A 13,908-nucleotide genomic window follows, 5' to 3' on the forward strand; every position below is an offset into this window, starting at 1 on the left:
CCAAAAGTCTCTTTTACACGCCTATCAATTAACACGTAATCCAATAATGCCCTTTGACCATCTCTCCTCCTCACTTACGAATACTTATGTATATCTCTTTTTACACCAGGTGTTCCCAATCGTCAGTTCTTTTTCAGCACTCAAATCCACAAGCTCTTCACCATTTTAATTTGCAACACTGAACGCCCCATGTACACCAGTTATACCCTCAACTGCCACATTACTCACCCTCTCATCTAAGCGTGGCAGTTGATGGTATAATTGGTTTACATGGGGTGTTTAGTGTTGTAAAGGCAGAAACGTATGTTTTATGCACAGACTAATATTATTTTCATCGTGGTGATTTGCAAATTTGTCATACCCATGATGTTATAAAGATACTAGAGTTTCACTATGTTATGATGTGCTGTGCAGTATCAGGTGCGTGTGTTGAGGGGTCATCTGACGGAGAAGGAACTGTACAGCGGCTCGCGCCCCGAGACCTTGGCGAGCGTCCACTTCACCCGCGACCTTATGGGTCCCGGCGTCACCAGGCACGAGGTGGAACATGGCAACATCTACGGCACTCTCTTCCTTCCCCCGGGCCAAGGACCACACCCTCTCGTCCTGGATATGTTTGGTCGTCAACCAGGAAATCTTGAGTACCGTGCGTCCATGTTGGCCTCCAAGGGGTATGCCTCAATGTCATTACCTTATTTTGGTTTTAAGGATTTGCCACAGGATATGTCTACTATCAATATGGAATACTTTCTTGAAGCTGTGGACTACCTGCAAAGTGTTCCGAATGGAAACCGAGGGAGGGTGGGAGTCGTGGGCTCCAGCAAGGGAGCTGAATTTGCGATTTTATTGGCTGGGTTATCTAGTGATGTGAAGGCAGTGGTTGCTATAAGTCCTTCCAATTTGAATATTGATGCAAATCTTCTATTAAGAGGCAAGTCATATATGAAGGGTTTCAGAATTACAAAAGAAAGTATGAATGTTAAAATTGGAAGTGATGGCATCATTCATATGTGGGGAAAGGAAAACTTTTTTCACTGGGATCATCCGCTGATTCTTCCCATAGAAAAGAAAGCTGCAGATTGTCTTGTGCTGCTTGTGGCTGGTGACCAAGATGGCCTTCTCGTGTATCGGTCGGCTATAACGTTGTCAGAACGCGCCAGACGTCTGGACTGTGGCAACGTATACACCCTCATTCTTCCTGGAACGGGTCATATTATTGACCCTCCCTACCACGCGTTCCAGAAATCTATAATGACTTCGAACCCGTTGAGAAAGACGGCCACTTCTGATACACTTCTCAACTTGCCTTATTATTTCGGGGGTGAGGCTTGGTGGACGGCTCGGGGTGCCACAGATATGTGGAAGCGAGCCAGGGAGGTCCTGCATCTTAAGCTGGTTCAGGAAGCTGGACTACCCCATGATACGGCTAACTAAGCTAGAGCACCTCGATGCTATTCTTGAGCACGACGGTATGACCCATGGATATGACCTACCTGTCCTTTAACCTGATTCAGGGAATTAAAGTTGGTACTTTAGCCCTAACTTCTTCCCTATCCCCAGAGATAGGGGAGAAATAATGCTTCCCACGCATTCCTCACATGTAGAAGGTGAATAAAGGGGACGGGAGCGGAGGGGCTAGAAACCCTCCCCTCCTTGTATTTTAACTTTCTAAAACGGAAACAGAAGGAGTCACGCAGGGAGTGCTCATCCTCCTCGAAGGCTCACATTGGGGTGTCTAAATGTGTGTGGATGTAACCAAGATGAGAAAAAAGGAGAGATAGGTAGTATGTTTGAGGAAAGGAACGTGGATGTTTTGGCTCTGAGTGAAACGGAGCTCAAGGGTAAAGGGAAAAGTGGTTTGGGAATGTTTTGGGAGTAAAGTCAGGGGTTAGTGAGAGGACAAGAGCAAGGGAAGTAGCACTACTCCTGAAACAGGAGTGGTGGGAGTATGTGATAGAGTGTAAGAAAGTAAACTCTAGATTGATATGGGTAAAACTGAAAGTGGATGGAGAGAGATGGGTGATTATTGGTGCATATGCACCTGGGCATGAGAAGAAAGATCATGAGAGGCAAGTGTTTTGGGAGCAGCTAAGTGAGTGTATTAGTAGTTTTGATGCACGAGACTGGGTTATAGTGATGGGTGATTTGAATGCAAGGTGAGTAATGTGGCAGTTGAGAGAATAATTGGTGTACATGGGGTGTTCAGTGTTGTAAATGGAAATGGTGAAGAGCTTGTAGATTTATGTGCTGAAAAAGGACTGGTGATTGGGAATACCTGCTTTAAAAAGAGAGATATAAATGAGTGTTCGTATGTAAGTAGGAGAGATGGCCAGAGAGCGTTATTGGATTACGTGTTAATTGATAGGCGCGCGAAATAGAGACTTTTGGATGTTAATGTGCTGAGAGGTGCAACTGGAGGGATGTGTGATCATTATCTTGTGGAGGCGAAAGTGAAGATTTGTAGAGGTTTTCATAAAAGAAGAGAGAATGTTGGGGTGAAGAGAATGGTGAGAGTAAGTGAGCTTGGGAAGGAGACTTGTGTGAGGAAGTACCAGGAGAGACTGAGTACAGAATGGAAAAAGTTGAGAACAAAGGAGGTAAGGGGAGTGGGGGAGGAATGGGATGTATTTAGTTAAGCAGTGATGGCTTGTGCAAAAGATGCTTGTGGCATGAGAAGCGTGGGAGGTGGGCAGATTAGAAAGGGTAGTGAGTGGTGGGATGAAGAAGTAAGATTATTAGTGAAAGAGAAGAGAGAGGCTTTTAGAGATTTTTGCTGGGAAAAAATGCAAGTGACTGGGAGATGTATAAATGAAAGAGGCAGGAGGTCAAGACAAAGGTGCAAGAGGTGAAAAAAGAGGGCAAATGAGAGTTGGGGTGAGAGAGTATCATTGAGTTTTAGATAGAATAAAAAAGATGTTTTGGAAGGAGATAGATAAAGTGCGTAAGACAAGGGAACAAATGGGAACATCAGTGAAGGGGGCAAATGGAGAGGTGATAACAAGTAGTGGTGATGTGAGGAGATGGAGTGAGTATTTTGAAGGTTTGTTGAATGTGTTTGATGATAGAGTGGTAGATATAGGGTGTTTTAGGTCGAGGTGGTGTGCAAAGTGAGAGGGTTAGGGAGAATGATTTGGTAAAGAGAGAAGAGGTAGTAAAAGCTTCACGGAAGATGAAAGCCAGCAAGGCAGCGGGTTTGGATGGTATTGCAGTGGAATTTATTAAAAAAGTGGGTGACTGTATTGTTAACTGGTTGTTAAGGTTATTCAATATATGTATGACTCATGGTGAGGTGCCTGAGGATTGGCGGAATGCTTGCATAGTGTCATTGTACAAAGGCAAAAGGGATAAAAGTGACTGCTCAAATTACAGAGGTATAAGTTAGTTGAGTATTCCTGGTAAAATATATGGGAGGGTATTGATTGAGAGGGTGAAGGCATGTACAGAGCATCAGATTGGGGAAGAGCAGTGTGGTTTCAGAAGTGGTAGAGGATGTGTGGATCAGGTGTTTGCTTTGAAGAATGTATGTGAGAAATACTTAGAAAAGCAAATGGATTTGTATGTAGCATTTATGGATCTGGAGAAGGCATATGATAGAGTTGGCAGAGATGCTCTGTGGAAGGTATTAAGAATATATGGTGTGGGAGGCAAGTTTTTATCGAGGATGAAAGGCATATGTACGTGTAGGAAGAGAGGAAAGTGATTGGTTCTCAGTGAATGTTGGTTTGCGGCAGGGTTGCGTGATGTCTCCATGATTGTTTGATTTGTTTATGGATGGGGTTGTTAGGGAGGTGAATGCAAGAGTTTTGGAAAGAGGGGTAAGTATGCAGTCTGTTGTGGATGAGAGAGCTTGGGAAGTGAATCAGTTGTTGTTCGCTGATGATACAGTGCTGGTGGCTGATTTGGGTGAGAAACTGCAGAAGCTGGTGACTGAGTTTTGTAAAGTGTGTGAAAGAAGAAAGCTGAGAGTAAATGTGAATAAGAGCAAGGTTATTAGGTACAGCAGGGTTGAGGGACAAGTCAACTGGGAGGTAAGTTTGAATGGAGAAAAACTGGAGGAAGTGAAGTGTTGTAAATATCTGGGAGTGGATTTGGCAGCGAATGGAACCATTGAAGCGGAAGTGAATCATAGGGTGGGGGTGGGGACGAAACTTCTGGAAGCGTTGAAGAATGTTTGGATAGTCGAGAACGTTATCTTGGAAAGCAAAAATGGTTATGTTTGAAGGAATAATGGTTCCAACAATGATTTATGGTTGCGAGGCGTAGTCTATAGATAGAGTTGTGCGGAGGAGGGTGGATGTGCTGGAAATGAGATGTTTGAGGACAATGTGTGGTATGAGGTGGTTTGATCGAGTAAGTAATGAAGGGGTAAGAGAGATGTGTGGTTGTAAAAAGAGTGTAGTTGAGATAGCAGAAGAGGGTGTTTTGAAATGGTTTGGGCTCATGGAGGGAATGAGTGAGGAAAGATTGACCAAGAGGATATATGTGTCAGAGGTGGAGGGAACGAGGAGAAGTGGGAGACCAAATTGGAGGTGGAAAGATGGAGTGAAAAAGATTTTGAGTGATCGGGACCTGAACATGCAGTAGAGTGAAAGGCGTGCAAGGAATAGAGTGAATTGGAACGATGTGGTACTCCGGGTCGACGTGCTGTCATTGGATTGAACCAGGGCATATGAAGCGTCTGGGGTAAACCATGGAAAGTTCTGTGGGGCCTAGATGTGAAAAGGGAGCTGTGGTTTCGGTGCATTGTACATGACAGCTAGAGACTGAGTGTGAACGAATGGGGCCTTTGTTGTCTTTTCCTAGCGGTACCTCGTGCACATGCGGGTGGAGGGGGTTAGTATTTCATTATGTGGCTGGATGGTGACGGGAATGAATAATGGCAGTATGAATTATGTACATGTGTATATCAGTATATGTCTGTGTGTGTATATATATGTACACGTTAAGATGTATAGGTATGTATATGAGCGTGTGTGGACGTGTGTATACATACATGTGTATGTGTGTGGGTTGGGCCATTCTTTCGTCTGTTTCCTTGCGCTACCTCGCTAACGCGGGAGACAGCGACAAAGTATAATGAATAATGATACTTTAACCGAAGTGGGTTTCTTTTGGCAATTCTTTATTGTTCTTGTCCTGACAAACCTGAGGAGAGGTGTACTACCTAAACACAAGTGTTGCTTGCTCAGGTGATGATGACAGACGACGTTTACTTTTAAGTATACTGTAATTCTAGATAGAAATTACAGACATGACATATTCTATACTTCACTGAGACACGAATTGCTCACGTAATTCTATACAAAGATCCGAATCCTCTGATGAAAATGTATCAAGAATTTATTCTTGTTTAATTTGTCAGTCTCATTACATGAATTTTGTGATGGTCAGATCAACACTAAATGGAATAAAGGTTAGTAATACAGTAGGCCAAGATACATTTTATCTAAGGGCAATGAAAGAGGTGAAAAAAGAAATAGTTAAACCCTTGGCCACTCGCTTCAGTAAGTCACATGCCATCGGGAAAGTTCCAATGCAATCGATGTTGGCTAATGTTACACCGACATTTAACAATAATCATAAATCGCTGTCCTGAAATTATCGTCCAACTGGCTCAGCTTGTGTCGCTGGTCAAAGTATAGTCGCCCTCATTCCTTATAAGAATGTGATTCATAACGAGAACCACCACTTAATAAACGATTCTTAGCAGCAAGGAATAGAGTAATAACGATGTGTACTCGTCGACGGCTGCATGATTGAACAGGCAATGAAGCGTTGGTAAACATGAAATTGGGCCTAATTAAAAGGACTGTTCGTGCATTGTAATGACAGCTAAATGAGTGTGAACGAATGGCCTTGTTCTTTTCCTACGTACCTCGTCACATCGTGAGGGTTAGTATTTCATAGTGGCGATGTACGAATGAAAGGCAGTATATTATACAGTGTATTCAGTAAGTCTGGTGGATATTAGTAACGTAGATATAGATTATATGACGTGTGGACTGTGATACAAGTATGTGGTGCCATTCTTCGTGTTCTGCTACTCGAAGCGGAGACACGACAAGTATAATGATAATGATACTTTACGAAGTGGTTTCTTTTGGCAATTCTTTATTTTCTTGCTGACAAACGAGGAGAGTGTAACTAACACAGTGTTGCTTGCTAGGTGATGATGACAGACGACGTTACTTTTAAGTATCTGTATCTGAGGTTTTCGACGAAATTTGTCATGTTTGACAATTCTGCTTAATTTCTTGTATGATGTAATTGACATTTATGAGAAAAGTTAAGCAGCTGAGGATATGTATCAAAACTTTCAAAACCATTCAATGATGTACTCTATCACAGGTTATCAACAAACGTTATCACATGAAATAAATGGTGTTGTAATAAGGTGGTTAGGAAATTGGTTGAACGGCAATCAATAAAGAGAAGTCATTAATGATCATGGCTTAGAATAGTTGGAAGTAACAAGTGGTGTGCCACATGGATCAGGTGTAGGACCCGCTCTCTTTCTCATCTTTGATAAGTAAATGATACTGGACTGCATTGTAAGATATCGTAATTCGCAGACTATACTGAATCTAGATAAAAAAAAAAAAGGAATAAACTGTTGCACCTGCCTATAAGCACGAAGTCAGGTAGAGGGAAGCACGCCTCTACGAACGTCGAGTGAGTAGTTTTAACATATATGAAACAATAAAGGCGTCTGCCTGATTGCATGTTAACTTCAAAATAGCATGAATTCATAAAGTTAACTTTGTTCTAGTTCTTTTTTAAATGCAAAAACATGTTTTTATACAGAGATATAGAATACTATTTTCTTGTAGATTATGCTAGTAAAACAGTAGTACAAAATACGTGTATGGGTCCAGGCGTCACCAGCCACGAGGTGGAACATGGCAACATCTGCGGCACTCTCTTCCTTCCCCCGGGCCAAGGACTACACCCTCTCGTCCTGGATATATTTGATACCCAACCGGGAAGGAGTGAGTACCGTGCAACCATGTTGGCCTCCAAGGGATATGCCTCATTGTGGTTATCTTATTTTGCTTTTAAGCATTTACCAAATAGCGTCACAACTCTCCATATGGACTATTTTTTTGAAGCCCTCGACTATTTACAAAATGTACCAAAAGGAAATCGAGGGAGGGTGGGAGTCGTGGGCTCCAGCAAAGGAGCTGAAATTGCTATTGTGTTGGCTGGGTTATCTCGTGATGTGAAGGCAGTCTTGGGCCTAAATAGTAGTTACGTATTCAGAGGTAAGTCATACTTAAAAGGATTCAAACGTACGAAAGTTTTGATGTGAATAAAGGAATAGATGGCATCCAGTACGCATGGGGAAAGAAGGACACTCACAAGTATAGATTTTGAGGCCATTGCTGCGTATGAAAGAGAAGTGACTGTCTTAACTTTTCAAGCCTTTATGAACAAGACCGTTGCCACAGTAACGCACGGAGGCCAGTATTATGACTGAATGCGTAGAGTTGCGTATCATCAAATTACAGGGCGAAGCATGTCTGGAGTAAACATGTAAAGACTCTTCCTGCCGATTCAGTCACACCAAATGATGATTCCAAAACCTTTTCAAGTTCCTCTAAATTTAAGGCAGAATGATAACAGAGCAATGGTTGTGGGCAAAACAGACATATGAATTGACATTGAAGGCATTTTGTTTGAACATCCGGGCTCCAGTGATTACATGCATATGTCAACATTTATTAGCATGTACTCTTATTGGCTGTCTCAAGAGTTATGGGATGAAATCAAACACCAGTATTAAAACTACTTATGATACAAGAAATAAAGAGTACAAAATAACAGAAGCACATTAACCGGGCACAAATTATTTACTTAACTGAACATGAATTCATTATTCCAGGTAAGATTTCTACGGGTTTCAGGGTTTGAGACAAAGGGCAAACCCACTTACCTGCTGGACCCTCAGGGTAGCTAAGGAATAGTGGCCCAGCTGGCATCAGAGGTTTTTATTGAAGGGAGGAGCGGCCTTCCCCGCCCTGCTGCCCTCGTCTCAGGTGGGATTGGAGAAGGGTAACCCAGAGTGCCACTCTTGATTGGCTAGAGGCCTAAAGTCCGGCTGTGATTGGAGGATGGTGGCTAATAGTGCCACTCCTGGTTGGCTGGAGTCCTAAGGTCCGGCCCTCATCTTGCCTGAGTTCCAACCTCCTCTTGTCCTGACGGTAACGACAATATACAGGAAGCCATATTTCCTAGATGACCGCCTCTCGACCTCAGCCGTCTGGTGCCTCGGACGTGGGAGAAATGACAGGCCCAAATGTTAAGGGTAACTGGATTGTTGGCCCGACATGACCTCTGCTCTCGACCTCGGCCGTCTTTCGCCTCGGGCGGGGGGAAAGACAACTGGCCTAAGTGTTGAGGGTAACTGGATTGATGACCCGGCCAGGGGAGTGAAACCCAAGCCTAGATAACGGATGCCCTGTCCCTCACTCTGCCATCCTATAACATAAAACATCACTTACATCATAAATACGCATGTGACACGCACACATGTTCGTAACAATATATATATATATATATATATATATATATATATATATATATATATATATATATATATATATATATATATATATATATATATATATATATATATATATATATATATATATATATATATATATATATATATATATATTTCTTTTCTTTCAAACTATTCGCCATTTCCCGCATTAGCGAGGTAGCGTTAAGAACAGAGGACTGGGCCTTGAGGGAATACCCTCACCTGGCCCAATTCTCTGTTCCTTCTTTTGGAAAATTAAAAAAAAAACGAGAGGGGAGGATTTCCAGCCCCCCGCTCCCTCCCCTTTTAGTCGCCTTCTACGACATGCAGGGAATACGTGGGAAGTATTCTTTCTCCCCTATCCCCAGGGATATATATATATATATATATATATATTTTTTTTTTTTTTATTTATTATATATATATATATATATATTCTTTTTTTGCCAGGAATACTCAACAAACTTATACCTCTGTAATTTGAGCACTCACTCTTATCCCCTTTGCCTTTGTACAATGGCACTATGCACGCATTCCGCCAATCCTCAGGCACCCTCACCATGAGTCATACATACATTAAATAACCTTACCAACCAGTCAACAATACAGTCACCCCCTTTTTTAATAAATTCCACTGCAATACCATCCAAACCTGCTGCCTCGCCGGCTTTCATCTTCCGCAAAGCTTTTACTACCTCTTCTCTGTTTACCAACTCATTTTCCCTAACCCTCGCACTTTGCACACCACCTCGACCAAAACACCCTATATCTGCCACTCTATCATCAAACACATTCAAGAAACCTTCAAAATACTCACTCCATCTCCTTCTCACATCACCACTACTTGTTATCACCTCCCCATTTGCGCCCTTCACTGAAGTTCCCATTTGCTCCCTTGTCTTACGCACTTTATTTACCTCCTTCCAGAACATCCTTTTATTCTCCCTAAAATTTAATGAGTATTCCTGGCAAATTATATGGGAGGGTATTGATTGAGAGGGTGAAGGCATGTACAGAGCATCAGATTGGGGAAGAGCAGTGTGGTTTCAGAAGTGGGAGAGGATGTGTGGATCAGGTGTTTGCTTTGAAGAATGTATGTGAGAAATACTTAGAAAAGCAAATGGATTTGTATGTAGCATTTATGGATCTGGAGAAGGCATATGATAGAGTTGATAGAGATGCTCTGTGAAAGGTATTAAGAATATATGTTGTGGGAAGCAAGTTGTTAGAAGCAGTGAAAAGTTTTTATCGAGGATGTAAGGCATGTGTACGTGTAGGAAGAGAGGAAAGTGATTGGTTCTCAGTGAATGTAGGTTTGCGGCAGGGGTGTGTGATGTCTCCATGGTTGTTTAATTTGTTTATGGATGGGGTTGTTAGGGAGGTGAATGCAAGAGTTTTGGAAAGAGGGGCACTCACTCTTATCCACTTTGCCTTTGTACAATGGCACTATGCACGCATTCCGCCAATCCTCAGGCACCTCACCATGAGTCATACATACATTAAATAACCTTACCAACCAGTCAACAATACAGTCACCCCCTTTTTTGATAAATTCCACTGCAATACCATCCAAACCTGCTGCCTTGCCGGCTTTCATCTTCCGCAAAGCTTTCACTACCTCTTCTCTGTTTACCAAATCATTTTCCCTAACCCTCTCACTTTGCACACCACCTCGACCAAGACACCCTATATCTGCCACTCTATCATCAAACACATTCAACAAACCTACAAAATACTCACTCCATCTCCTTCTCACATCACCACTACTTGTTATCACCTCCCCATTTGCGCCCTTCACTGAAGTTTCCATTTGCTCCCTTGTCTTACGCACTTTATTTATCTCCTTCTAGAACATCTTTTTATTCTCCCTAAAATTTAATGATACTCTCTCACCCCAACTCTCATTTGCCCTTTTTTTCACCTCTTGCACCTTTCTCTTGACCTCCTGTCTCTTTCTTTTATACATGTCCCACTCAATTGCATTTTTTCCCTGCAAAAATGAATGTTGGGGTGAAGAGGGTGGTGAGAGTGAGTGAGCTTGAGAAGGAGACCTGTGTGAGGAAGTACCAGGAAAGACTGAGTACAGAATGGAAAAAGGTGAGAACAATGGAAGCAAGGGGAGTGGGGGAGGAATGGGATGTATTTAGGGAATCAGTGTTGGATTGCGTAAAAGATGCTTGTGGCATGAGAAGAGTGGGAGGTGGGTTGATTAGAAAGGGTAGTGAGTGGTGGGATGAAGAAGTAAGAGTATTAGTGAAAGAGAAGAGAGAGGCATATATATATATATATATATATATATATATATATATATATATATATATATATATATATATATATATATATATATATATATATATATATATATATATATATATATGTATATATATATTTATATATATATATATATATATATATATATATATATATATATATATATATATATATATATATATATATATATATATATTATTTCTATTTTTTTATTATACTTTGTCGCTATCTCCCGTGTTTGCGAGGTAGCGCAAGGAAACAGACGAAAGAAATGGCCCAACCCCCCCCCCATACACATGTATATACATACGTCCACACACGCAAATATACATACCTACACAGCTTTCCATGGTTTACCCCTGACGCTTCACATGCCTTGATTCAATCCACTGACAGCACGTCAACCCCGGTATACCACATCGATCCAATTCACTGTATTCCTTGCCCTCCTTTCACCCTCCTGCATGTTCAGGCCCCGATCACACAAAATCTTTTTCACTCCATCTTTCCACCTCCAATTTGGTCTCCCTCTTCTCCTCGTTCCCTCCACCTCCGACACATATATCCTCTTGGTCAATCTTTCTCACTCATTCTCTCCATGTGCCCAAACCACTTCAAAACACCCTCTTCTGCTCTCTCAACCACGCTCTTTTCATTTCCACACATCTCTCTTACCCTTACGTTACTCACTCGATCAAACTACCTCACACCACACATTGTCCTCAAACATCTCATTTCCAGCACATCCATCCTCCTGCGCACAACTCTATCCATAGCCCACGCCTCGCAACCATACAACATTGTTGGAACCACTATTCCTTCAAACATACCCATTTTTGCTTTCCGAGATAATGTTCTCGACTTCCACACATTCTTCAAGGCTCCCAGAATTTTCGCCCCCTCCCCAACCCTATGATCCACTTCCGCTTCCATGGTTCCATCCGCTGCCAGATCCACTCCCAGATATCTAAAACACTTCACTTCCTCCAGTTTTTCTCCATTCAAACTCACCTCCCAATTGACTTGACCCTCAACCCTACTGTACCTAATAACCTTGCTCTATTTCACATTTACTCTTAACTTTCTTCTTCCACACACTTTACCAAACTCAGTCACCAGCTTCTGCAGTTTCTCACATGAATCAGCCACCAGCGCTGTATCATCAGCGAACAACAACTGACTCACTTCCCAAGCTCTCTCATGCCCCTCTTTCCAAAACTCTTGCATTTACCTCCCTAACAACCCCATCCATAAACAAATTAAACAACCATGGAGACATCATACACCCCTGCCGCAAACCTACATTCACTGAGAACCAATGACTTTCCTCTCTTCCTACACGTACACATGCCTTACATCTTCGATAAAAACTTTTCACTGCTTCTAACAACTTTCCTCCCACACCATATATTCTTAATACCTTCCACAGAGCATCTCTATCAACTCTATCATATGCCTTCTCCAGATCCATAAAAGCTACATACAAATCCATTTGCTTTTCTAAGTATTTCTCACATACATTCTTCAAAGCAAACACCTGATCCACACATCCTCTACCACTTCTGAAACCACACTGCTCTTCCCCAATCTGATGCTCTGTACATGCCTTCACCCTCTCAATCAATACCCTCCCATATAATTTACCAGGAATACTCAACAAACTTATACCTCTGTAATTTGAGCACTCACTCTTATCCCCTTTGCCTTTGTACAATGGCACTATGCACGCATTCCGCCAATCCTCAGGCACCTCACCATGAGTCATACATACATTAAATAACCTTACCAACCAGTCAACAATACAGTCACCCCCTTTTTTAATAATTTCCACTGCAATACCATCCAAACCTGCTGCCTTGCCGGCTTTCATCTTCCGCAAAGCTTTCACTACCTCTTCTCTGTTTACCAAATCATTTTCCCTAACCCTCTCACTTTGCACACCACCTCGACCAAAACACCCTATATCTGCCACTCTATCATCAAACACATTCAACAAACCTTCAAAATACTTACTCCATCTCCTTCTCACATCACCACTACTTGTTATCACCTCCCCATTTGCGCCCTTCATTGAAGTTCCCATTTGCTCCCTTGTCTTACGCACTTTATTTACCTCCTTCCAGAACATCTTTTTATTCTCCCTAAAATTTAATGATACTCTCTCACCCCAACTCTCATTTGCCCTTTTTTTCACCTCTTGCACCTTTCTCTTGACCCCCTGTCTCTTTCTGTTATACATCTCCCACTCAATTGCATTTTTCCCTGCAAAAATCGTCCAAATGCCTCTCTCTTCTCTTTCACTAATACTCTTACTTCTTCATCCCACCACTCACTACCCTTTCTAATCAACCCACCTCCTACTCTTCTCATGCTAGAAGCATCTTTTGCGCAATCCATCACTGATTCCCTAAATACATTCCATTCCTCCCCCACTCCCCTTACTTCCATTGTTCTCACCTTTTTCCATTCTGTACTCAGTCTCTCCTGGTACTTCCTCACACAGGTCTCCTTCCCAAGCTCACTTACTCTCACCACCCTCTTCACCCCAACATTCACTCTTCTTTTCTGAAAACCCATACAAATCTTCACCTTAGCCTCCACAAGATAATGATCAGACATCCCTCCAGTTGCACCTCTCAGCACATTAACATCCAAAAGTCTCTCTTTCGCACGCCTGTCAATTAACACGTAATCCAATAACGCTCTCTGGCCATCTCTCCTACTTACATAAGTATACTTATGTATATCTCGCTTTTTAAACCAGGTATTCCCAATCATCAGTCCTTTTTCAGCACATAAATCTACAAGCTCTTCACCATTTCCATTTACAACACTGAACACCCCATGTATACCAATTATTCCCTCAACTGCCACATTACTCACCTTTGCATTCAAATATATATATATACAGAGAGAGAGAGAGAGAGAGAGAGAGAGAGAGAGAGAGAGAGAGAGAGAGAGAGAGAGAGAGAGAGAGAGAGAGAGAGAGGATAAAATGAGAGAAGGAAAATAATGGACAATCCTCGTGTGGTTAATCTCTACAGAGAAACTTATTGAGTTGTCAGTTAATCTCGTGACGTATGTTTAAGCCATGC

At 42.0% G+C, this 13,908-nt stretch overlaps 2 protein-coding genes across 2 annotated transcripts; both read left to right on the forward strand.

Moving 5' to 3' along the window:
• The first annotated feature begins 304 nt into the window (after positions 1-304).
• Positions 305-2,317, forward strand: LOC139746438 (acyl-coenzyme A thioesterase 3-like). The gene has a single exon (XM_071657688.1). It carries the CDS (start codon positions 514-516, stop codon positions 1,432-1,434), a length of 921 nt encoding a protein of 306 aa, XP_071513789.1. The 5' UTR covers positions 305-513; the 3' UTR covers positions 1,435-2,317.
• A 4,548-nt stretch (positions 2,318-6,865) lies between these two features.
• LOC139746547 (acyl-coenzyme A amino acid N-acyltransferase 1-like) lies at positions 6,866-7,957 on the forward strand. The gene is made up of 2 exons (XM_071657898.1): positions 6,866-7,262; positions 7,905-7,957. Exons 1-2 carry the CDS (start codon positions 6,866-6,868, stop codon positions 7,955-7,957), a joined length of 450 nt encoding a protein of 149 aa, XP_071513999.1.
• Positions 7,958-13,908: the final 5,951 nt, after the last annotated feature.

This window comes from Panulirus ornatus, chromosome 65 (assembly GCF_036320965.1).
Source record: "Panulirus ornatus isolate Po-2019 chromosome 65, ASM3632096v1, whole genome shotgun sequence".
NCBI classification, from domain to species: domain Eukaryota; kingdom Metazoa; phylum Arthropoda; class Malacostraca; order Decapoda; family Palinuridae; genus Panulirus; species Panulirus ornatus.